Source organism: Macaca nemestrina, chromosome 6 (assembly GCF_043159975.1).
Source record: "Macaca nemestrina isolate mMacNem1 chromosome 6, mMacNem.hap1, whole genome shotgun sequence".
Classification (NCBI taxonomy): domain Eukaryota; kingdom Metazoa; phylum Chordata; class Mammalia; order Primates; family Cercopithecidae; genus Macaca; species Macaca nemestrina.
This window is the reverse complement of record NC_092130.1, coordinates 52439253-52465348: the sequence shown is the minus strand read 5'-3', so window position 1 is coordinate 52465348 and position 26096 is coordinate 52439253. Positions and strand designations below refer to the sequence as shown.

The window sequence follows — 26096 nt, the reverse complement described above, 5'->3', positions numbered from 1 at the left end:
CTACAGTCGCCTCTATTGTTACCTATTTAGCCATTATTAGTCATTTTTGATGTAACTCGCGCATGTCACTTTTCTCAGAGCATGAAGGTTTTGAGGGTATGAAGAACAGGAAGCTGGAAACGGCCAAAGGCAATGTATTTTGTTCTGGGCCTTTGGTCTTTCAAGGCTGACATAGAAAAGTGGGTACAGCCTGGGTCAGCCAAAGGCAGAATGCGGGACTGCCTCTTCTTTCACTAAATCTTTCTAACCCTGCCGAACTCCCACCGCCCATCCCCTATAGCCTTTTTACGAGGACCCTAAACCCTCATTCTCAGTCCTGACTTACATCTCTTTTAAGTAATGGTAGAAAGAGGGAAAATGATGAAAAATGATGTATGACTGTAAAAACCCCTGCAGTAGTGGCGAAAGTGATGAGTTTATACCCTCATTGTTGCTAATCAGGTTTTTCCTCCCTGTCTCACATAGAAGAGCCTTTCTTGTTGCAATCTCTGGGTTTCCTGGATCCTGTGGGTGTGGGGTTAAGGCTGAGATGATCTGGTCAGATAACAGCACCTCCAGGCTTCAGGGAGCACCACCTTGGCAAGACTGAGCTTCCAGCAGAAGCCTATGAGAGACCACAGCTGTGTGAAGTGTGGGACATATAGAGCTGTCAGGACTTTGGGGACATACATCACTTCCTGTTACAGATGAGGGAGACGAGATGGGGGAAAAGGAGGGAGATGGTTAGTGAGAGATTCTAGAAAACTCACTGGGGTGGCCTTGGGCACTTTCCAATACAAATAGGACATGAGGCTCTTGAAGTCCCCCACTTTGCAGAAGAGTTTTAAACACTTTAGTTGTAATGTGTTTAGAAATGGAACAAAATATTTGTTTTACATGTGTAAATAGACTAGTAGTAAAATATACTTGTATGAGAATTTTTATTTTTAGTATGTCTTTAGGTTGTCTATTCGCATTTTCATTTAATACATGAGAACAATACAGTGGGAATCCTCATGCCATCTCTCTTTTTTCAGCATCTACTCTACCCCTTATCTGACTGTCCTCTTCTTGTGCTATGGACTGAATTATATTCCCATCAAAATTCCTGTGTTGAAACCCTAGCCCCCGACTAGATGGCATTTGGAGATTGCGTCTGTGGAAATAATTAGGCTTGGATGAGCCTTTCATGATGCAGCCAGTGCCCTTATAAGAGATATGAGAGAGTTTTTGGTCTCTTTCTTTCTGCCATGTGAGTGTGTCCGGAATTGGGGGGTTCTTCCTCTCACTGACTTCAAGAATGAAGCTGCAGACCCTCGTGGTGCGTGTTACAGTTCTTAAAAATAGTGTGTCTGGAGTTTGTTCCTTCAGACATTCAGATGTGTCTGGAACTTCTTTCTTCTGTTGGGTTCATGGTCTCACTGTCAGGAGTGAAACTGCAAACCTTGGTGATGAGTGTTATAGCTCTTATAGGCAGCGCGTCCAGGGTTGTTCATTCTACCCGGTGGGTTCGTGGTTTCTTTGCCTTCAGGAGCGAAGCGCAGACCTCCATGGTGAGTGTTATGGCTCATAAAGGCAGTGTAGGCCCAAACAGTGAATAGCAGCAAGATTTATTGCAAACAGTGAAACAACAAGGTGGAACGACACTCCAGCGGGTTGCCATGCCTGGCTCGGGCAGCCTGCTTTTATTCCCTTATCTGACCCTACCCACATCCTACTGATTGGTCCATTTTACAGAGAGCTGATTGGTCCATTTTGACAGAGTGCTGATTGGTGCATTTACAATCCTTGAGCTAGAGACAGAGTCACAGAGTGCTAGTCCTCCAAGTCTCCACTAGGTTAGCTAGATACAGAGTACCAATTGGTGTATTTACAAACCCTGAGCTAGACAGAGTGCTGATTGGTGTATTTACAAACCCTGAGCTAGATGCAGAGTGCTGATTGGTGCATGTACAATCCTTGAGCTAGACATAGAGTGCTAAAGGGAAAAATTCTCCAAGTCCCCAATAGGTTAGCTAGATACAGAGTGCTGATTGGTGCACATACAATCCTCAGGCTAGATATAAAAGTTCTCCAAGTCCCCATCCGGTTCAGGAGCCCAGCTGGCTTCACCCACTGGATCCTGCACCGGGAGCTGCCCGCCAGTCCCGAGCTGCACGTGCACTCCTCAGCCCTTGGGCTGTCCATGGGACCAGGCGCCGTGGAACACGGGGCGGCGCCCGTCGGGGAGGCTCAGCACAGGAGCCCACCGCAGGGGGCAGTTCAGACATGGCGGGCTGCAGATCCCGAGCCCTGCCCCGCGGGGAGGCAGCTAAACCCTGTGAGAATTTGAGAATTTGAGTGCAGTGCTGGTGGGCCGGCCCTGCTGGGGGACCTGGTGCAACCTCCGCAGCTACTGGCCTGGGTGCTAAGCCCCTCACTGCCCTTGGCGGGCACCACCGGCCGGCAGCTCCGTGTGCAGGGCCCGGCGAGCCTGTGCCCCTGCCCGCCGGAACTCGCACTGGCCCGCGAGTGCCCTGCATAGCCCCGGTTCCCGCCTGCGCCTCTCCTTCCACACCTCCCGGCAAGCAGAGGGAGGAGGCTCCGGCCTCAGCCAGCCCAGAGAGGGGCTCCCACGGTGCCGTGGCAGGCTGAAGGGCTCCTCAAGCGCAACCAGAGTGGACGCTGAGGCTGAGGAGGCGCTGAGAGTGAGGGCTGCTAGCACATTGTCACCTCTCATAAGGACGCAGCATAAAGGTGGCCAGGAAGAGAGTCCTCACCAGAACCTGACCATCCTGACACCCTGATCTGAGACTTGCAGCCCCCAGAACTATAAAAAATAAATGTTTCTTGTTTAAGCCACCCCATCTGTGGTACTTTGTGATAACAGCCCGAGCTGCCTAGACACCCGCTTCTCCTCTCATTTTCTTTCTACTGTCTCGCTGTAATACTCTCTTCCAGAAGGAGGATGTGGTGCTGGTGACCCTGACTGCCTATGCAATGCCACTTTGCTGCATTTTTGCTGCTGTATCATTAGAGCTGGATGAACTCTACCTATATTGCATTGTCTAAAATCTTTTTGACCAGTTTGACCAGGGGTGGCACTAAACTCCTTTTTCTTCATTGTACACATCCACTAAAAATAACTCATTCTAAAAGCAGAGGAAAAACTGGGGAGAGAAAACATGGAAGGAGAAGTCAAAGAGGAAGATGTCAGACAGGCACAGTGAGGCTCCAATGCACCCCCCTCCACCCCTGCCCCCTACTGAGGCCCTGCATCCCCCGCTGCTCACTGCTCCCCTCCTTGGCATCTTCCCTGGCTACTTTGCTGCCATTTTTCTTCTCCCACTCCTGATGAAACTCGCTTCAACCCATCTGAATCAGTTTCTTATGTAGTTTAAGGAGTAGCTTAGGGACTGAGAGAAACATCACTGTCAGTCACGGATACAAAAGCCTGGATACCTACACACCTGCTTAAGGTGGTGCAGCTTTGCTGTGGTAGTGCATTCAGGCAAGAAATCACCCATTCCTCGGTAAATAAAATTAATTGGCAGTCATCACTTTTTATCAAACTTTGATTTCCATGACTCCATCCTCTGGGGTGACAGAAAAATGATCTCTGTGCCAATGGTTGAGGACCAGAAATCCTCCCTCTCAAATAATATCTGTGCAGGTTAACTAGAGCCATCTCCAGCTAATATATCCACCTGGGTTTCAGAAAGTGCTCATCTGGAAGGAAATGCTAGCCCAACACATTATCCAACAGAAATATAATGGGAGCCACAAATGCAAGCCAAGTATTTTACATTTTCTAGGAGCCACATTTTTTAAAACATAAAAATAAGTCAGTGAAATTATTTTAAAAATACATTTTCTTTAATACAATATATTCTAAATATGTTAATGCATAAGCAATATAGAAAATTTGAAGTATTTAACATTTGTTAAACTAAAATCTTCCAGTCAACTGTGTATTTTACGTTAAAGCACATCTCTATTCAGACTAGCTACATTCCATTGCTTAATGGTCACATGTGACTAGTGACTATTGTATTGGACAGCACAGCTCCAGCCAAATGAAAGGAAAGGTGAGACCTTGGCATATCTGGAGATGAGAAAGGCCTCCTGCCATATGGACTCCCTCTCCTAGGCTGGAAAACACAGGCTTATCCCAGAGGCAATGAACTGAATGCTCTTTTGAAATCTGAGATGTTTTCCCATTGCTTGTTAACTTATGAAAGGTACTGAAACCAACATCCTTTTTTTTTTTTTGAAATGGAGTCTCACTCTGTTGCCCAGGCTGGAGTGCTGTGGCGCAATCTCAGCTCACTGCAACCTCCACCTCCCGGGTTCAAGCGATTCTCGAGCCTCAGCCTCTTGAGTAGCTGGGATTACAGGTGTGCACCACCACACGTAGCTAATATTTGTGTTTTTAGTAGAGATGAGGTTTCACTATTTGGCCAGGCTGGTCTTGAACTTCCGATCTCAAGTGATCCACCTGCTTCAGCCTCCCAAAGTGCTGGGATTACAGGCGTGAGCCACCATGCCCCACCTTCAAACCAACATCTTAAATATTGTTATAATTTTAAATATTCTAACAGAAATTCAGAACAAAAATTTCCCCACGGGTTCTTAAATGTTAGTAAGGTGCCAATAATTTCTAAGAGCAGAGAATAGCTTGATGTCTGTCTCCTCTTAACACTTTTGTGAAGCCAAAAGCACCCTGCCCACTATGCAATGTGCTGCCAAAGATTTTACCCCTTGATCCCTTGGGAACGTGATGACTGTCAATTAATTTTATTTGTTGAGAAATGGGTTATTTTTATGCTCTTTTGCCTGCATGCACTACTACAGCAAAGGTGGTCCATTTTCAGCAGGTGTGTAGGAACCTAATAATAGCAGGCTTTTGTATCTGAGACTGACAGTAATGTTTCTCTCAGGTGAAGCCGTGAGATTTATTTTCACTGGGAATCTCATAAATTCAGGACCTCAATTGTAACAATCTACCATGGAGACCATGCATCAGGTTCATTCATACATGCCATTAGCTCCATTAGTGCTGAAATGATACCCAAGCCCTTGACATCTCTTCCTACTTACACCTAAGTCTGCCTTTTATATAGCTCAGAGACATTTAATGCTGGAAATTTCTACAGTGGTAGGGTACTGCTAAAGGCTAGTAAGATGGACTTGAGTTTAAGGAGCTACATTTTTTGATGGGCTAGAGAGGTGTGTTTTCAAGGACTCCTTATGGCCACTCATCTTTTATCTCTTTGTTGGAACCTCTGTCCTTAATTACTCAGGCCTTTATCCTCATCTGAGGGGTTAACTGATAGAAATTGATAAAGGATAAGCTTTCATGTCCAAGAGGTATTTGTGATTTTATTAAGAAGTGCCAAAAAGACTTCAGGCCTAAAAGAAATGAATCTGTATGGGAAATACCATGCTAATAGAGTTTTCCTGGATCACCTCAAATTGCACCCTTGCCGACTTTAAAGCTCACTTGGGTTAAGAAACTGGTCTTTCTTCATTATCACTTGCCCCAGAAAGGGCATGGCAAACTTTTCGCTATTCATTTATTTATTTATTTAGAGACGGAGTCTTGCTCCGTCGCCCAGGCTGAAGTGCGGTAGCATGATCTCCGCTCACTGCAAACTCTGCCTTCCAGGATCATGCCATTCTCCTGCCTCAGCCTCCCGAGTAGCTGGGACTAAAGGCACCCGCCACCACGCCTGGCTAATTTTTTGTATTTTTAGTAGAGACGGGATTTCACCGTGTTAGCCAGGATGGTCTCGATCTCCTGACTTTGTGATCCGCCTGCCTCCGCCTCCCAAAGTGCTGGGATTACAGGCATGAGCCTCTGTGCCCAAATCTCATTTTTTATTTTAATTGAATTAAAATTCAAATCAAAGCATAATTCTACTCGATCATAGCTCTTGTGAAAGATTCTGAGGGAAAAGAATAACATGAAATTTGGGATGGCTGTTGTTTGCAGATTGGATTTTCATGGATGGATGAATCATTCCCATGGTTAATTGAAAGTTAAATGCATATAAACAAGAGTTGGCAAAGGCTGATTCTGAACACTCTCAAGAGGCTCCCAAGTTTTGTTTTGTTTCTTTTTTCATGAGCACCCAGAATCTTTCCTCAAACTGGATCCAGATTTTATTCTCAGGGTATCTAACCAGATGACGCAACATCTGTGCTCTCTTTTAAGAACGTGAGAAATGAAGCTTTTTCATTTTTCCTCTCTTCAGCTTCTGGGAAATCTAATCAAAACTTCTCAGACTTTCCTTTTCTTGTTTGCTTTAGAAGACAGCTCGCTGGAAGGGTTCTGTGGAGGTCTCCCACCTGTGGAAGAAGGTGATAGAAAAATTAGCCTGATAATGGAACTGTCGACCCAGGTTTCCCTTCAGACTGAGAGGATCACTCAGCTGAAAGAAGTTTTGGAGGAAAAGGAAAGGAAGATTCAGCAGCTGGAAGCTGAGCGGAGTCCCCATCCTCCCCAAGAGGTCAAGGACCCTCCAGGATGTTTACCAGAAGCCCCAGTTTTCTCTACTGATGACGTCCCTCCTGTGGTCTCTGATGAGAATTTGTAAAGATTCCCAGTAAGAAAACAATAAAAGTTTATTAAGTGTCATCCAGGTAAAGTCCGATCCCAAGTAGTGTTCTAGGTGACAAACTCAAGTACAAGTTCATGCATTTGACTGTATACTATAATGTTTGTATTGGAAGGAAACAAATTAAAGGAAATGTTCAGGAGCAAACACTTCATGTTTTCCCTTCGGACAGCAATCGTCACGTAAACCACACAGCTGTAGAATACTATGTTTTTAGACATTTCTGGTAGCAGTAGGGGAGGGAAGAAAACAAAACTAGACAGATGGTGAAAGAACTTAGCATTATCCTCTTACCAGAGATTTGTCACACTGCAAGGGAGGGGCGGCACCGACCCCATTTAATATGCAGCTCTATTGTGAACAGAAAGCTGTCACAGAGGGCCAGTTTCAAACTGGTGAATGCGCGGGTCTTTAGCAGGAGCTAAAGAGCAGGAGCTGTCAGCAGAGTAAATAGCCATGAGGTCTGTCCTTTCATGTCCTCAGGAGTTGATTTCTTTATGGCATGCATTTTATTAACATTAGCAAGGATAGAAAGGAAATAAAACTAAAGCAATAAAAAAAAATTAAAAATGGGTGAATCAAAGCTGCAGTCCTTTGGGAAAAGTGTCCTGGTATAGCATCTCCCTGGGAAAAAACACAACACTGATTTTTCCCTTAGGAACAAGACTAAAACCAAAGCAAAATACAATCTTCTGTTATGATTGTACCAATGTGCTGTGAACAGTGCAAAACACTGGCAGGAATAATGGAGAATGGGCAATGGAAATCTGCCCTGTAATTAATGGAATAAAAGAAATCAGATCATATTCCTTTTCCACTCAACCCCCTCAAATAAACTATTTCCCACTCAAAGGGAGCAGCTAGGCACTAACTGTGAGGAAGACTTCGGTCCTTAGTTCTTACTGTTCTGGTACAGCAGGACTCAGACAAATAGCTCTAGCTGTCTCATGAGTATGACTGTAATGCTAGTTCTCAATTTAATTCAACTAGTTCAACAAATCCTCATCAAATACTCTTGTATCTGGAAGGCACAATTATAGATGTTAGAAATCACAGCAAACATGAGAATCACCATTTTCACCATCTAGAAGTTCATAGACACACAAGGATCTCCTTAAAGTAAGGCTGATTGTATTGAGAGATGGGAAATGGGAGAAGGGAAGTGGGTGAATGTGGGGTAAACCTGATCAGCATTGCTTTAGCAGAGGTTCTCAGACATACTGAGCATGAGTAATCAGCAAGAATGTATATTCCTGGCCTCTAGTTTAGGGTCCAGGGATATGCATTTTAATAAATACATGTGGTATTCCTGATGAATTTATTCCAGAAACTACATTTTAGGCCACATTGGCTTAGGGGTGGCTTCAAGCAGACCTATTATACTTTTGCTCCTAGACTGATAGACAATCCCCAGAAGGAGAATTTCTCCTTGAAATCTGGGATGAGTCTTCTACACTATTTACCTATTGCATAATCTGATTACGGATCCTGACTATCTACAAAACACATTTTCCAAATGTGATTTTTCAAAAACAAAAAGGAATTAATTGAGTTCTTGACTCACATAAGAAAACTTGTTGATATTGACTCCAGAGTTGCTACTCCACCACCAAAAAAACCCAAAAAACATGGGTCCTATCAGTAGCTTCGGTTTTCAACCAGGGCAAGAATTTCCCATATTTGTATTTAACCATTTAACCTCAGTTTTGCCTACAATGGCTACAAGTATGTACAGGTGCAGTTCTATATCAGAAATGAAACCAACTTACTGATCATGAATGTACCCCAGAAAGTAGTTAAAATACCCCAGAAAGTAGTTAAAAATACCTCTTTATCTTTTCCATAGGGTGCACTTCAGTCCCTACAGAATCCACTTCAGAAATCCCTTCTTGCTGGTCCCTCCTTTTTCTCACCTCCCCAAAACCCATGATTTCCCTGATCTTTTCTATCTCTCTGGCCTAGGTGTCCCTGTTGCACTCATGAAGGGCCCATTGTCCCTGACCCTATAGTGAGACTGAGGGTTAGCATGTTCTTACTGTGTATTTGTAGGAGAAAGCTTTAAATCCTTCCCTTTGTTAAGAGTGGACCATCTGCAAGATAAACTGTCATCTCCACAATTTTCCTGTGTTATTATGCTAACCAAGTTTCCATCTCTTTATTTGACCAAAGATTGTCTTAATCTCTTGGGATATTGGGAATGAGATATCCCAGTCTCACTATAGGAGAGTAGAGAGAGAGAGAGAAATTTTCATCACATTCCAGATAGCCGTGTGTCAACTTCTAGATCAGTTTCCCCTGGCTAATGCCCTGAGTAGCCCTCAGTATGAAAGCGGCCTCTCAGTGGAGATAAAGTAACAAGCAGAGCAGGAGCTGGTATTAATAGTTAATTGAGCCTATCACCTCTAAATATTCAAGGACCAGCCATCGAAGAAGAAAGCATCAAGGGTCATATTACCCTGCAAAACCATCTTTACAAGAAGCTGATCTTGACTCAGGTCTAGGTTACTACCAAATTAGAAGTGGGGAGGAAATTTGGCCCAAAGGTATGAATAGACTAATCTCTGTCAGGGACATCTTAGTAACAAGAAATTTTTAAGTATCCAGGGTTGGAGGTGAGGGGATGGGAGGAGTGTTATTGGCCTCTGAGAAATTTATTCTTTTCCTTTATTTGTTTATTAATTTAATACCATTTAGATACAGGGCCTCACTCTGCAGCCCAGGCTAGAGTTCAGTGGTGTGATCACAGCTCATTGCAGCCTCAACCTCCTGGGTTCAGGCAATCTTCCTGTCTCAGCCTCCGGAGTAGCTGGGGCCACAGGCATGAGCCACCACACTCAGCTAATTGTTTTAGTTTGTTATAGAGACTGGGGCTTGGAATGTTGCCCCGGGGGGTCTCAAACTCCTGGCTTCAAGCAATCCTCCTGCCTTGGCCTTCCTAAACTCTAGGATTACAGGCGTGAGCCACCGTGCCCAACCTGAAAAATTTTAAAGTGGAAAAATTCACATTCCCAGCCAAATCTCTCTGCGATTGTATGCCCCAAACTTCATTTCTATGTTCTGCTGAACCTCTAGAGAATTGAGTAGTGAACTTCAAATTGTGTTAAACACCGGGTTCAGACAAACTGAAAATCAGATTATAGCCGACACTGTAAACACAAATCTCATTTTCTTAGAGCAAATCGGGTTGCTGAGGCAGTTCACACTGATCATTAAAATATTGTGTATAAATATAATAAAGAAATTAATATGATAATGATCCTATTTTTAATGAAAATTGAGCAAATCATCAGGTAATATATCTGATTCAAAAATAACTGAAAATCCAGGAAATAAGGTACTTAACAAGAGTAACACAAGCCATTCTCTAACAGTATAAAAACATTTACTGAACTATATACATAGTTTTAATTCTCCTTTTTCACCAGGCATGAAATTTTCTCAGACAGAAAGTTAAATATGTAACATTTCTAACCAATTTAAGTAAATGTTGGATTTAACAATTTAGTTTCATTATCATATTAGTGGACTTCCAAATACTTTCATGGAAAGCTGAACTCATAGCAATAACCTTGTTAAAGATTAGCAGAAAAGCAAGCCATTGGAGTAACTGGCCCAGGGGTTGCTCTAGTATTCAGTTCAGCAAAAGCAGATAAATTATAGTACTTTCTAAGAGCATTTCTGGAAAAGAATGAATCTAATCCAATTCTAATTATCTCCTATACTCCCTCTGCTTATTTCAAAACCCAATCGTTTTCTTCTATATTACACTGAAATAAATAATTTTTGGTTTAATGCAATAAAAAGAGAATTGTTGATAAATGTTATAGGCTTAAGTAAAAATAATGTTTATTTGGCAATTATCAAATATAGGAACTGCAAAGACAAAACTATTCTAAAAATTTTTTTAAACATTTTAAAAAGACTTAGGAAACCAAATGTTTGAGATTCAAAGCCTGATTCTCATAATTTGAAATTAGACAACAAAAAAGAACAAATTATAAAGAAATAATTATTATTATTTCTCCATGGTTTTACAGCAAAATTTTTTATTAAGATTTCCCACACACAAGAGAACTTTCCTGCTAAAAGAGGAGAATCAAGTTCAAGTAGGAAATAACCTTTTTAAAATAGAAGAACAAGTACACTGGGACAAAGTTCACAGCAAAGACAGGCCTCACCATGAAATTTCCCACACCTAATGAAATTAGGACTTTTATGGTAAAACAAAACAAAACAAAACAAAAAACAGTTATTTTCAGTTTCCCAAAGAAATCATTTTCAAAGCCAGACACTCTCCCTCTCCCCACCCTACACCCTCAAGTAGGCCTTGGTGTCTGTTGTTCCCTTCTTTGTGTTCACGTGGACTTAAGGTTTAGCTCCCACTTACAAGTGAGAGTTTAGCTCACTTATAAGTCAGAACAAGTATTTGGTTTTCTTTTGCCTGACATTAATCTGCTTACGATTATGGTCTCCAGCTTCATCTATGTTGCTGCAAAGGAAATGAACTCATTCTTTTCTATGGCTATAGTATTCCATGGTATATATGTACCATATTTTCTTTATCCAGTCTACCATTGATGGGCATTCAGGTTGATTCCATGACTTTGCTATTGTGAATAGTGCTGCAGTGAACATATGTGTGCATGTGTCTTGTGATAGAACGATTTATGTTCCTGTGGGTATATGCTCAATAACGGGATTGCTAGGTTAAATGGTACTTCTGTTTTAAGTTCTTGGAGAAATCGCCACACTGCTTTCCACAATGGCTGAACTAATTTACATGACCACCAGCAGCGTAAAAGCGTTCCCTTTCCTCTGCAACCTTACCAGCATGTCTTATTTTTTTTTGACTTTTTAATAATAGCCATTCTGACTGATGTAAGATTGTGTATTACTGTGATTTTGATTTGCATTTTTCTAATGATTAGAGATGTTGAGCTTTTTCTCATGTTTATTGGCCACATGTATATCTTCTTTCGAAAAGTGCCTGTTCATCACCTTTGCCCACTTTTTAATGGAGTTGTTTGTTCTTTGGTAATTTGTTTAAGTTCCTTATAGATTCTGCATATTAGACCTTTATAGGATGCATAGTTGGCAAATTTTTTCTCCCTTTCTGTAGGTTATCTGTTTATTCTGCTGATAGTTTCTTTTGCTGTGCAGGAACTCTTTAGTTTAATTTGGTCCCATTTGTCAATTTTCGTTTTTGTTGGAATTGCTTTTGGTGTCTTTGTCATGAAATCTTTGCCCCAGCCTATATCCAGAATTGTGTTTTCTAGGTTATCTTCCAGGGTTTTTATAGTTTTAGGTCTTGACATTTAAGTCTGTAATCCATCTTGAGTTGATTTTTGTATATGGTGTAAGGACAGGGTCCGGTTTCAATCTTCTGCATATGGCTACCTAGTTATCCCACCCAGACATTTTTTGAATATAGCTAGTGTCCCACCATTTTTTGAGTACAGCTTCCTTTTCCCATTGCTTGTTTTGTAAACTTTGTCAAAGGGCAGATGGTTGTAGGTTTGTGGCAGTATTTCTGGGCTCTCTATTCTGTTCCATTGGTCTATGTGTCTGTTTTTGTACCAGTACCATGCTATTTTCATTACTGTAGACTTGTAGTATAGTTTGAAGTCAGGTAATGTGATGTCTCCAGATTTGTTCTTTTTGCTTAGAATTGCCTTAGCTATTTGAACTCGTTTTTGGTTCCGCATGAATTTTAAAATAGTTCTTATTTCTAATTTCATGAAGAAAATCATTGGTAGTTTGATAGGAATAGCAATGATTCTCTAAATTGCTTTGGGCAGTATGGTTATTTTAGCAATATTGATTCTTCCTATCCATGAGCATGGGATGTTTTTCCATTTGCTTGTGTCATCTCTGATTTCTTTGAACAGTGTTTTATAATTCTCATTGTCGAGATCTTTCATCCCTCTGTATCTAGCTGTATTTCTAGATATTTTATTCCTTTTTTGGCTATTGTGAATGGGATTGTGTTCTTGATTTGACTCTCAGTTTGGATGTTGTTGGTGTATAGAAACACACAAACGATTTTTATACATTGATTTTGTATCCTGAAACTTTGCTGAAGTTGTTTAGCAGATCTAGATGCTTTTGGCCAGAGACTATGGGGTTTTCTAGGTATAGAATCATATCATCTGCAAACAGAGATAGTTTGACTTCTTCTCTTCCTGTTTGGATGCCTTTTCTTTCTTTCCCTGGACTGATTGCTCTGGCTAGGATTTCCAGTACTATGTTGAATAGGAGTGGTGACAGAGTACATCCTTGTGTTGTTCCAGTTTTCTAGGGGACTGCTTCCAGCTTTTGCCTATTCAGCATGGTGTTGTACATTTTCAATAACATGAGCTTGTGGCAGGATGACATTTAATTATCTGACCATTTCCATCTCTACAGTTTACTATTGTTTTTTGTTTAACAAAGAATGACCCTTAGTGCACAATTCCAATAGTACCCAATCTTTCTGTTCTTGGATGGGAAAATCACATGGCATGTGATCTAATAACTCTTTAATCCATTTTCCTCAATGTCACGAATAAGCTTCACCAACAGTTCATTATCTGATATCACCCTTTTCATATAGCATGATTATATCACAGGCAATGGATGATAGCAGAATGGAAGAGAAAGAATTAGCCCTGAACCAGCCCCTGGTCATATGAGGTCCAAGTAATGATAACAGTGAGTTATTATTAAAAGAAAAATGCTGATAATATAATCTTTGGCCTTGCAATAAAAAAGTACACCTTATTGCCTAGCTCCTATTGAAGTAAAGTTGATATGGTGATAGTGAAAGGAACAACAAACACCCATTGTGGATGCCCACTATCTTGTTCTGGACCTGCATTTACTAACCATCAGCTATGTATATAGGAATGTAACTAATATTTATATAGCAATTTACAGTAATTTAAAACATTTCAAATAGATTATTTTATTTGATCATTATGTGAAGGTTTTAGCTAGATAACTAGTCCTAAACTTACAACTAGAAAATGCCAGAATCAGGATCTGTAGCCCCCAGGCCAGTATACATTTCATCACTCACCACTCCTGTGCAGTTAGACAACAAAGATATTTATTGCCTATACGCCCTTTCTCAAGTCAGACTCCATCCCATTTATAAGAAAAAGAGTTTTCCATGGGTATCTTCTTTCTCATGCTTGCTCCTCTATAGAGGTCCAAAAAGTGGTCCAGATTCAACTGACCAACTGTTTGGTTCGGCACAGAACAGTGTTTTGTTTTTTGTTTGCTCATTTTGTTTTATTTTGTTTTGTTTTAAAGGAAATGCTTTTAAGAAGGGTAGGGGCTGCACTCTACATTTTGCTCCAGGTCCCACCATTTCCTATTGTTTTATGCAGGGCTGCTTAAGGCATTTGTCTTGCCTGCCTGGTCCTATAGGTGTGTAAACCCTGCCTGAAATGCTCTCAATTGTGTATACCAGGTCTGATTTGGTATGCTGTGGTTGTGAAATTTTGATTTATAGTCTAAAACAAACATTCAAAATGAGTGCATTACATCCTACATTTAACATCAATACATATTTCCACATGTATAATAAAGAAGGAAAAGAAAACCTAAAGAACGTTACTAAGAGCCCACTGCCTCATTCTCATGACTTCAAGACAGCTTATAAATCTTACTTTTTCAATCTGTTTTGTATGTGGTGGGGAATTCTGACAGCAAAATGTCATTTTACCCACATTACAAGCATAGGTAAATAGGTAAGTGATTACTACCAGAACCAGCATTTTCTGAAGGCAGGAGACCCACATGTAGACATTCTACTCACTTGATCTTCAAACTTCCCTTTAAGGTCAGTGGCCTGATCTCACAGATTTCAACCATATGTCCTAGAACCTGTGTTATTCAAGCCTAAATGACACCCTCTGTGGGATACCAGAAGTCGCATAAAAATCTATATTTAGGAGGAAATGTTCTCTATACACACTACAGACTGCTTAGTATCTCAATCTGTGTATCTGCACTCAGATATATGGTGACTTCCATCTCAAGAAGTAGGTATATGCATTCTCATAATTAAATGACCATTTTGTGACTTTCTAATAGAAAGGAAGGCATCTTTAAAGATGAATTAAAGTCATAACTCTAGAAATCCAGCTGCTGACAACTCATATGAAAGTTTTATATTTCTTTTTTGTTGTTGTTTTGAGACAGGATCTCACTCTGTCACACAGGAGGGCAGTGGTAAAAGCATAGCTCACTGCAACCTTGAACCTCTGGCCTCAAGCAATCCTCCCACTTCAGCCTCCCTGGCAGCTAGGACCACAGCCACATGCCATCACACCTGGCTAATTTTTTACTTTTTGCGGAGATGGGGTTTCAATTTATTGCCTAGCCTGGTCTTGAACTCTTGGCCTGAAGTGATCCTCTTGCCTTAGTCTCCCTAAAGAGCTGGGATTACAGCTATGAGCCACCATGCCTGGATTCATATGGGAATGTTTAAGCTAAAACAAAGTCTCTTTCTCTGCCATACCATCCTCTACTATTCCAAAGACTTACAGAGCAGTACCACTATAAGCTGAAGTCGAAATCTTCTCACCACACTGTCATTTTTGTTAAAATTTTCTGTTTTTTAAAATAGATTGACAGCCAGAGTATATATTCACTCGTTCACTCAAGAAACCATTACTGAATACTTATTCTGAGTTTGTACATATCATATGCTTTAGTAATCATGTCAGATGTCTAGATTTAGCCCAGATTTACGCATAGAATAATATGGTTTCTTATTATTGCCTCAGAGATGTTTACTATACATTTTAAGTTCATTAAATAGTAGATTCAAGTAATGGCCGGTAAAAAGAAATCAGGAGGAGAGGTTTTCTATGCCATAGTTTCTCTTACAAATATATTTGAAAGTGATTAGAAGGAACTCTTTTTTAATTCTCCAGGCTCTGCACATTCTGGAGAGAATGAATGCTACTTTGTAGGGGCAGATAACCTTCAGAGAGCCAGGTCATTTAGCATGTGCAGTAGATTGCAGATTCAGGCACTTAGATGAAGGTCTAGGGCTTCAGTATGCAGATTCAGATTTCTGAAGGTCGGTCTAGGTATAGAGAAGAGCCATGGCTTCCTTTCTTCTCTACCTGACCTCCAGTGTAGCAAAGATGCCAAGAATTTAAATTAATCCGATTATCCTCTGGGAGTTACCCAGTCATACTATTTTGCCATAGAAACTTAGACCCATTCCATGAGGTTGTTCTCTAGATTGCTGGTTGCTACATACTTTAATAAACTGAGATTCTGAAGACAGAACATTGTTTTTCCTTCTTGGTGTTTGCTCCACAGTTGTGAAATATAGTAGTTATCTCGTAAAGATGTCAGAGTGCCTGTGAGTCAGGAGCTCAGGCTGTGGAAGGGCTAACTATAATGGTGGGAGTTGTTTCAAGCATCAGATCATAGTGACGCTTGCCTGAGACCCCATCCAATACTGAAATTCAATAGGCCCCTAGAGTGATGTGTAATTTGAGAGAGCTTATTCCCATCTGCTACTTTTTCAGCAAGAACTAGAGAACTCAATCTCTACTGAGAAAAAGGAATTAAATTTTTAAAAGAGAGCCTGTGTCTATATGTAAATTTCCTTTTGTAGTAATTAAAATTGGAAAATAAAATAGTTGCATTACAAAACAGATGCATGGAAAATATCTTCCAGGGAATCAATCCCAAGAAACACCTTTTCTCATCAGTACTAATAATAACCCTTAATAGGCTGGGATAGTTGGGATTTTTCCCCATAGGGAAATGTGTGGTAAATCTGTAAGTCCTAAGTCCCAACACACAAACAAACATTCTACTGATTTAGTGAGCTCTCTACAGAGCAAATCATTGGATGAAATGACATCTGTTACGTTACTAAGTGGAAAATCGAGATACATGTTATTTTCTTCTTTGTACTACTTTAGTTGTCCTATATGTTTGATTAAATTAAGAGTTTTTCCAGATGTCTTGAGTAGGCACGATTAATTACAATAGCTAAAGATTAAACAGGACACTACTGATCTGAACTTCTTTAGCACTTCACCCAGATAAATGAAAAGAGAGAGTTAAAATTATTGTATTATTTCCAGCCAGCACTGAGACAATGAAGTTTGTTATGAGTCTGGTGAAAATTACCCCAGAATGAGATTGATTAGAACTTTCCTTAAAGTGAGATAACTTGGGAAAGCACACCCATACTGTGTCTTACACCAATCAGATGCTCGTAGATGCTTCTTCCTTCTCTTCTGGTGACCAAAGTTATGGTGGAGTACAGTGGCTTCACAAAATAAGCAACTTAATTGTCCTCTGTGTCCGAGAGCATTTTATGAGTCTTCATTCTGTTCCATTTCTTTGAAAGAGTTCTATAGAATCACAGTGGGTTAGATAATGAAATGGCACTGATATACCTTTCAGCCTGAAAATAATCCACATATGATTAAGAGAACTAACATTAAAAATTCACTGAGGGCCAGGCAGAGTGGCTCGCACCTGTAATCCCAGCACTGTGGGAGGCCGAGGTTGGCAGATGGCTTGGGCCCAGGAGTTTGAGACCAGCCTGGGCAACATGGTGAAACCTCAACTCAACAAAAAATACAAAAATTAGCTTGTTGTGTACCTGTTGTCCCAACTACTTGGGAGACTGAGGTGGGAGGATCACTTGGGCCCAGGAGGTGAAGGTTGTAATGAGAAAAAAAAAAATATTTGAAATCTTGCAATACTTTTTCATCTCCAATGGTAGATTGTTTTTTTCTTTGAGAATGGGTATCACTCTGTCGTCTGGGCTGGAGTACAGTGGCTCAATCACGGCTCACTGCAGCCTCGATCTCCTGGGCTCAAGGCATCCTCCCACCTCAGTCTCTCAAGTAGCTGGGACTACCGTTGTGTACTCATGCTCCTGGCATTTTGTTTTGTTTTGTTTTAATTTATTGTAGAGACAGGGTCTCAGTATGTTGCCCAGATTGGTCTCAAATTCCCAGGCTCAAGCTATCCACCTGTCTTGGCCTCCAAAAATGCTGGCATTGCAGGTATAAGCCACCATGCTTGGCCAACAGTAGATTTTAATAACTTGTGTGTATAGAATGTAATACCTAAAGTAATCACTTAAGCTATACAAAGAAATATACTTTAAAAATGGTATAGTGAATCAAAACTGAATTTAAAAAATGTTCAAATAACACAAAGACAGAAAAAAGAAAACAGAAAAAGAAGAACAAACAGAAAATAAGAAACAAAATGCAGAGTTAAACCCTGTAACAGCAGTGGTTACATGCAAATGTAAATGGCCTAAATACACAGATTAAAACACAGATAATGGTAGAGTAGGCAAAACTATATATCAAATTATATAATGTTCAATATATAGTTTTAAGAAACTCATTTCAAAGGTAACAACACAGACTGGTTAAAATTTTTTAAATAAAAAAAGATGCATTATGCAAGCAGTGATCAAAGGAAAGCAAGGGTGGCTCTATTAACAAGAGATAAAATAGGCTTCAGAGCAATGAAAATCACTAGCATGAGAGAGGAATATTATGATTTTTAAAAGTCAATCGACCAAGAAGACATAGCAATGCTGAAGGTATATACACCAAACAGACCTGCAAAACATATGAAACAAAATCTGAGAGAACTAAAAGGAAAAATAAACAAATACAAAATTATAGCTGAAGATTTCAACACCCCTCTTTCAACAATTGATGGAACAACTAGACAGAAAATCAACAAGGATATAGGACTTAATGGCACCATTAATCACTAAAATCTAATCAACGTTTATAGAACACTCCATCCAACAAAAGAAGAATACACATTCTACTTCTTTTTTTTTTTGAGAAGGGGTCTCGCTCTGTTGCCCAGGTTGGAGTGCAGTGGTGCAATCTCAGCTCACTGCAACCTCTGCCTCCTGGGTTCAAGCGATTCTCCTGCCTCAGCCTCCTGAGTAGCTGGGACTAGAGGCGCACACAACCACGCCCAGCTAATTTTTGTATTTTTAGTAGACACAGGGTGTCACCATGTTGGCCAGGATGGTCTTGATCTCTTGACTTCATGATCCGCCCATCTTGGCTTCCCAAAGTGCTGGGATTACAGGTGTGAGCCACTGCACCCATAATACACATTCTTTCTATGTGCCCATGGAACATATACCAAGATAAACCATATTTTGGGCCATGAAACAATCGCAAAAAATTTAAAAGAACTGAAATCATATAGATAGTGTTCTCTGACCACTACAAGATTAAACTAGAAACCAATTAAAGAACCATAATAGGAAAATTGGTTCTCCAACTTGGAAGCTAAACAATATACTTCTAAGTAAGCCATGTGATAAAGAAGTCCCAATAAAAATTTTAAAAATACATTGAACTAAAAGAAAATGAAAATACCACTATTAAAATTTGTGGGACATTTCTACAGAAGTGCTGAAATAGAATTTTAAAGTCCCAAATGTAAATATTATAAAAGAGGAAAAGTCCCTAATCAATAGTTAAGGTTTCATCTAAAGAAACTAGAAAAAGAGGAGCAAAATCAACCCAAAGCAAGCAGATGGTATGAAATAATAAAAAGCAGTCAATTAAGTAGAAAACAATAAAGCAATAAAGAAAATCAATGAAACAAAGACCTAGGATTTTTTTTTTTTAATCGATATAATTGACAACCTCCCCAAGACTACAAGAAAGAAGACACAGTATGCAATATCAGTAACCGGGTATATCAGTATGAACATCAAAGGATAATATGAGAATACTGGAAACAAACCTATAAACGTAAATTTGACAATTTAGATGAAATGGACCAATTCCTCAAAAAATATAAATTACCACAACTCAGCCAATAATTAAATGGATCATCCGAGTAGACCTATAAATATTAAGGTTTAATCGCTTGAGATCTCAAGAAAAGAAATCTCCAGGCCCAATGGCTTAACAGCGAATTTTACCAAATATTTGAAGAAAAAATTAATACCATTTGTATGTAATATGTTCTAGAATATAGAAGAGAAGTAGAGTAGTCAAAATTATCCAGATAAACAGAATATATCTACCTACTATAGAAAGAGAGAGGAAATTTATTTTAAGGAATTGACTGATATGGTTGCAGAGGTTGGCAAACCCAAAATCTGTAAGGTAGGCCAGCATATTACAGACCCAGGGAAGAGTTGATGTTGCAGTTTGTGTCCAAAGGTAGCCTGTTGATAGAATTCTCCCTCCCTCATAGAGGGTTGAATGAGGTCCACTCATATTATGGAGGATAATCTGCTTTACCTGATGTCTGTGGATTTACATGTTACTATAATCTAAAGAGTATATTCATAGAAACATCTAGAATAATGTTTGACCAAATATCTGGTTACCATAGACTAGGCTAGTCAAATTGACACATGAAATCAATCATCACAAGGAGGGAACACTTTTCAATGTATTATATAAAGCTAGTATTGCCTTGATATCAAAACCAGACAAAGAAAATTAAGGCCAATAAAGCTCATAATATAGGCTCAAAAAATTCTGTAAAATGAAAACATATGATATTCAACAAAATGAAGAATAATTATACACCATGACCAAGTGGAGTTTATTCCAGAGATACCAGATGGGTACAATATGCTAAATTCAATCAATGTAATCTATCATTTTAACAGGCTAAAAAATTTACATGACCATATCAACTGATAAAGAAAAAACACTTGACAAAATTCAATATCTATAACTAAGAACTCTCAGAGAAATAGAGATAGAAGGAAAGTTAATCAAGTTATTCTCTTACAAAGAACTTACTCTCTTTTTGGAGAGCATTTATAAAAAAAACTTACATGTATCATTATACTCAGTAATGAAAGACTGATTGCTTTCCTCCTAAGATTGGGAACAAAGCAAGAATTTCCAGTCTCACCATTCTTATTCAACATAACTCTGGAAATCACAACCAGTGCAATAAGGCAAGAAAAGAAAAGAAGAAAGGAAAGGAAAGAAGAAAGGAAAGGAAAGGAAAGAAAATGAAAGGAAAGGAAAGAAGAAAGGAAAGGAAAGGAAAGAAAATGAAAGGAAAGGAAAGGAAAGGAAAGGAAAGGAGAAAGGAAAGGAAAGGAGAAAGGAAAGGGAAGGAAAGGAAAGTAGAAAGGAAAGGAGAAAGGAAAGGGGAAAGGAATGGAAAGGAAAGGAAAGTAGAAAGGAAAGGAGAAAGGAAAGGAAAGGAAAGGAGAAAGGAAAAGAAAGGAAAGGAGAAAGGAAAGGAAAGGAACGGAGAAAGGAAAGGGAAGGAGAAAGGAAAGGGAAGGAGAAAGGAAAGGAGAAAGGAAAGGAAAGGAGAAAGGAAAGGAAAGGAATACAGGTTGGAAAAGAAGAAACAAAACTATCCCTCTTTGAAAAGTTGGAGAAAATCCCAAGTACCAAAAACAAAAACAAAAACAAAAACAAAACAAACAAAACAAAACAAAAAACAACAACAACAAAAAACAAGCCTTCTACGACTAATAAATGAGTTCAACAAAGTCTCAGGATACCAAAAAATACAACAATTAATTGTATTTTTATATAGTAGCAATGAACATGTAATTAAAAACACTAAAATAAAAAATGCATTGTCATTATAATCACTTTTTACAAAAATATCTTAGGTGTAAATCTAACAAAACACAGAGGACTTGTAGGGTGAAAATTGTGAAATGTTAATTTAAAAAATCAAAGAAGGTCTAAATAAATGGAGAGAAATACTGTCTTTATAGATTAGTAGATTCAATATAGTGACACTCTCCTCAAATTAATATACAGGTTCAATACAATTCCAATCAAATCTCAGCAATTTTTTTTACCTATTTAAAAGATTATAGTAAAATCTATATGTGAAGGCAAAGGTACTAAAATAGCTAGACACTCTGAAAATATTTGAAGTAATGTGGGGAACTTTCCAAAGTGAATGATAGTTATCAAATCACATATCCAAGAAGCTCAGAGTATTCCAAGCAGAATAATAAATTTAAAAATCAATAAATAACCCATACATATTTATGCTTATTATATTAAAATGAAAAAAAAGAGGCAGAGACAAAGAGAAAGTATTGAATAAAGTCAAAGGAGGAAAAAATACCTTACCTATGGGAGGAACAAGGGAAATCACCAACCTAGGATTTTATATCAGCAAAGTTATTCTTCAAAAGTGAAGAATAAATAAAGACTTTCTCAGAAAAGCAAAATTATAGACATAGACGACAGATCAGGGGTTGCCAGCTGTAAGTGCTGGAGAGGGAAGCAGGTGTGTTTATAAAAGGGCAATATGGGCCAGGTGCGGTGGCTCATGCCTGTAATCCCAGCACTTTGGGAGGCTGAGGCGGGTGGATCATGAGGTCAGGAGTTTGAGACCAGCCTGGCCAATATGGTGAAACCCGGTCTCTACTAAAAATACAAAAATTAGCTGGGCGTGGTGGCGCATACCTGTAGTCCCAGCTACTCAAGAGGCTGAGGCAGAATCGCTTGAACCCGGGAAGTGAGGTTGCAGTGAGCCAAGATCACACCACTGCATTCCAGCCTTGGCAACAGAGCGAGATTCTATCTGAAAAAAATAGGTGGGGGGAGGGGAGGCAACGTGAAGTTCCTTGTGTTGATGGAAATGTTCGATAACTTGACAATATCCTGGCTGTGGTTTACATTGTTTTGTAAACTGTTACCACTAGGGAATACTGGGTAAATGGTACCCGGATCTCTCTGTATGATGTCTTACTGCAAGTGAATCGACAATTATCTCAAATATAAAATTTAGTAGAAAAAAAAAACTCAGCCTGTTACGAATCGTTTTTATGTATCCTCCTCCTGGGGCTGACCCTAATAAGCTGCGAGAGAATGTAAGCAGATGGCAGCCCTGCAGCAGTGGGCAGCAGGTGTCCATATCTGTGTCAGGCCCATGCTGGCCTCCCGCTCCAGGTGTGACTCATCCTATCTGGTCCTGGGCAGACACATGAAGTGTGGTGCTTATTCCCATGGTGGCTGGAGGAGCTGCAGACCTTGGCCTGGCTCCCATGTAGCATCCTGGCATCCATCTGCTAGCAGGTAGCTTCAACCCCCTGCTAACAATGCAACACCTCATTCCTGCCACAACAAGACCTATGTAGCACAGTGGTTCTCCTCACCTTGGATCAGTGACATGCTCTAGGGGTTTGGGGGAACTTTTCACATGTCTTTGCCCACAACTTCAAGAGCACATAAAACTGAGGAGACTCTGGCCCTCTCCTGCCTGGATCCACTGTGCCACCAGTTCTCATCTATACCTGTCAGCTGCCATATCAGGGTGGCATGGGAGAAGGGATCATTTCCCTGAGAATTGTCATTGCCTAGTTCAAACCGTGGTTATAAGTTTCACTCTATTTTCCAAAATGCACCCTCAGAAAGGGTTCCATCATATCCCCGTTTCCCAGATTTGACCATAAGAGAAACTAGTTCTATAAGGATGCTTCTGATTTTTTTCTGTCTTCCTTCTAAACCAGCATATTTTGCTTAAGAATCAAGACTATGCTACCTTTGTTATTCTAGTTGCGTAGCATCTTTCTTTCCCCAGGGCAATGTGCAAGTTACGTCTAACTTCTCTGGGCTGAAAGGAAACAGCCTTAGGTAAATATGTGAAGAGAAAATATTTAAAGAGCTTGGCAATGAGAATAAAGTACATAAATGCATACATGGGTGGGGGGAGGTTATGCTCCTACAGTAAAATATCTGTGTTGTACTGTACATAGTAGCAATGCTGCCATACGGCTCTGGCTGCTGGGCTTCTGTTACTGAAGTTGCATACAACTTGTCTTTTAATTATAGTTGCATACAACTTGTCTTTTAATGATAATGCAGTCCGATTGCATTAAGACTCAAGACTCAAAAGTCTCTTTGAAAATGCTTATTGATGTGAATGCCTTCATTTTTCTTAAAGAAAAAGGAAGAAACACATGCAAGAAAAGAAGCATAAGAGGAAAACCTTGAGCAAAAACCCTGAGAAAAAAATAATGATTTGTAATCCCTTGTCTTAATGTTATCCTTACAATAAAGCTTTCCTTTCCCCTTCCTCTGTGCTGTCTTCCAACTTCCTGATGCCTTTCACTGCATGCTGAACCTCTGTTTCCATGTGGGCCCTTTGTGGTGCCTCCCCACCATTCACACAAAGGTCCTTTTCAAAAACTCAGGCAATATACTTGTTTGGTACTAACCAGTTGCTTACTAAGTCACCTCACATCCTGGTGCACAGAGCGCTATAGATAATTAACATTGTGAATTCTCTGTAAAAATCCAAGCCAACGTACTGTTGGTTAAAGATTTCAAACACAAGAAAATCCTTTGTGTGAACAGGAAACTGATTTGCGTACTTACTGTTAACTAGGCAAACAACTTGGAAGTGCATTGCATTTGTTCTCTTGGCAGCCCTGTGTGTATAAAGAGGCTTAGCTGGAAGATTAAAACAAATTCTCTTAAAATATTGCACTGTAAAACCATACACCTGCCCAGAGTTCAAAGGACTGTGGTCTTACAGGTTGTATAAGCATCAGGAAACTTTGACATGGGAAACAGTTTATAATCACATAGCTAGACATCTAAGGCAAATTCCCCTAAGCCCAATGTTTTTCAAGCTTGCAATGTGAAAAGAGAAAGCCAGACTCATCCACTTCCTGAAGAAAGACCAGGCGGAATGATAGCAAGGAGTATTTAGGAAGCTTCCAATGTCCTGTGGATGAGGGAAAGTGATGACTGCTGAAAGGCAGGCAAAACATGAAGCCACTTGGGTATGCTATGACAGAAGACAATTTAGGATTTTGTTAATTCCAGCAATTATTATGATTATGAAAAAAAAATGCTGCTTCTTAGCCTATATGGTGATTATCCTTTAGTTTCTATTGAAGATTATGGGCTGAGGGAAATAGAAGTATATAGAAAACGTAAGAAGTTTTAGAGAAGCGACAAGGCTGTTCAAGCTTTCATGCAGGCTGAAACTTTCTGGGAAACTACCCACACACCAGATAATATTAAAATAACGCAGGTGTGCAGTGGGTGAAGCAGGGAGAGGCCCATTCATCCAGGTGTTAAAAAAATAACTGCTGTTTTTATTACTACCTGTAATTTTCAAATTAATGACATAATGCTTCACAGGATAAATAGACCACCTCATAGAGGATAGTTGAATTTATTTTTTTAACCCAAAGCAGGAAATGCTCTTGCTGGGCTCTGTCCCTCTCCTGAAGCTGCTCTGGGCCCCCAGCCAAGGATTGCTCACCAGGCTCCTATTTCCCTTTTTTGATCTCATCCAATCCATTTACCTTATGCTCTCACTTTTTTTTTTTTTCTTATTTCTCTCTTTTATATACCTCCTGCATGTTAGGTAATAGAGGCAAACTGCATTTCCTGTCTGCCTGCTTAAAACAGGGAAAGATTAGCTTGGACAGATGTGAAAAGCAGTTGCTAGTTTTGCCTTTAAAGACACAAGGATATGTAAAAATCCTTTAAAAGTGAGACTAGATTGCACATCTATAAGCCTCTGGGGTGACTGTATTTCTTTTAGATAAAACAAATGGTTTGGGGGAACTTAAGCTATCCATGTGGATCCTTCCTCTGTGGTGTGCAAACAGGTGGACCACTCATGGGCTCGATGCCAATGAGTCCCCCCACTCCATGGGAATTCACAGAATGCTCAGTGGCAGCCTTCAATCTCCGGTTGCTTGCAGAACAAGGTACCCAATCTCCTGTTAAATTAGGCTCTGTTTCTTTCACTGAAAGAATTATGTCTTTATTATTTACTTTCCAGAGAAACTTTCTTTACAAAACTCCAAAGTTTAAGCCTCTTAGCATTTTCTCATCAGTTTTAGCAGATATTTCAAACCAACCAGACTCAGAGACACATTCATTATTCCGTCTGTCGCTCAAGCTCCCCTTCTCTTCAAATGGCTGTTCTACTTCTGGGTAACTAATTTAATTTTATAAATCCAGCTACAGTCCCCTTAATAAACTTATAGGGATCTAGTTCATGTAGGTGGAATCATGAAAGCTACATGGAATGCCACCTGTTGGAGTTTGCTTTCACTGTAGAAGAAACTTTGCACCATATGAGCAGCTCCCCAGGAAGCACCCTTTACATCCATTATGTTGCTTACTCTTTCATTTCCTGCTATTTCAGCAGGCAATGGTGCACCCATGTTCGATTTCTGATTGCACCACTTCCTAGCTGTGTAACATTGAGGAGAGTCCTTTAAGCCTTGGTTTCTAGCTTAGGACCATGACGAACACAGTGTTATCTGATCTTCCTTTCTGGATTTTCCCTTGGAGCCAGAGGCCATTTCCACCTAAACTGAAAAAGACAAAGCATTGCCACGCAACTAACAAAGAACTGATGTCTGTTCCTTGACCCTCCCTTTATAAGATTTCCTATTTCCTGCTGCAGCTGCTGAAATTAGGGATTCACTGACTTGAACAGTTACTATGGACTCATTTTTTATCTTCCTATGATGCCCACAACACACACACACACACACACACACACACACAT

General features: G+C 39.8%; 2 protein-coding genes across 4 annotated transcripts in view; one reads left to right on the top strand and one right to left on the bottom strand.

The window, feature by feature from the left end:
• LOC105467225 (coiled-coil domain containing 192) overlaps positions 1 to 6753 on the top strand; it is a 249325-nt gene extending 242572 nt beyond the window's left edge. The window contains exon 7 of the mRNA XM_011716707.2: positions 6271 to 6753. Coding sequence (XP_011715009.1) covers positions 6271 to 6557 — 287 coding nt within the window. The 3' untranslated portion in view covers positions 6558 to 6753. The remainder of the gene's footprint in view (positions 1 to 6270) is intronic.
• On the bottom strand, positions 904 to 26073 carry LOC139363778 (uncharacterized). 3 transcript variants are annotated; one of them, XM_071098503.1, is made up of 3 exons: positions 22019 to 26073; positions 16798 to 16951; positions 904 to 6309 (listed from the first exon to the last, which is right to left on the bottom strand). In XM_071098503.1, exon 3 carries the CDS (start codon positions 2499 to 2501, stop codon positions 2088 to 2090), a length of 414 nt encoding a protein of 137 aa, XP_070954604.1. In that variant the 5' UTR covers positions 2502 to 6309; positions 16798 to 16951; positions 22019 to 26073; the 3' UTR covers positions 904 to 2087. The 3 variants fall into 3 exon arrangements, with proteins under 3 accessions (XP_070954604.1, XP_070954606.1, XP_070954605.1); XM_071098505.1 differs by lacking the exon at positions 16798 to 16951; XM_071098504.1 differs by lacking the exon at positions 22019 to 26073 and having other exon boundaries at positions 16798 to 18804.
• Between the last annotated feature and the right edge of the window lie 23 nt (positions 26074 to 26096).

Bases quoted from the DNA above. Each gene is read 5' to 3' on its own strand.
- LOC139363778 (XM_071098503.1), bottom strand. From the start codon at position 2,501: ATGCAGGGCACTCGCGGGCCAGTGCGAGTTCCGGCGGGCAGGGGCACA.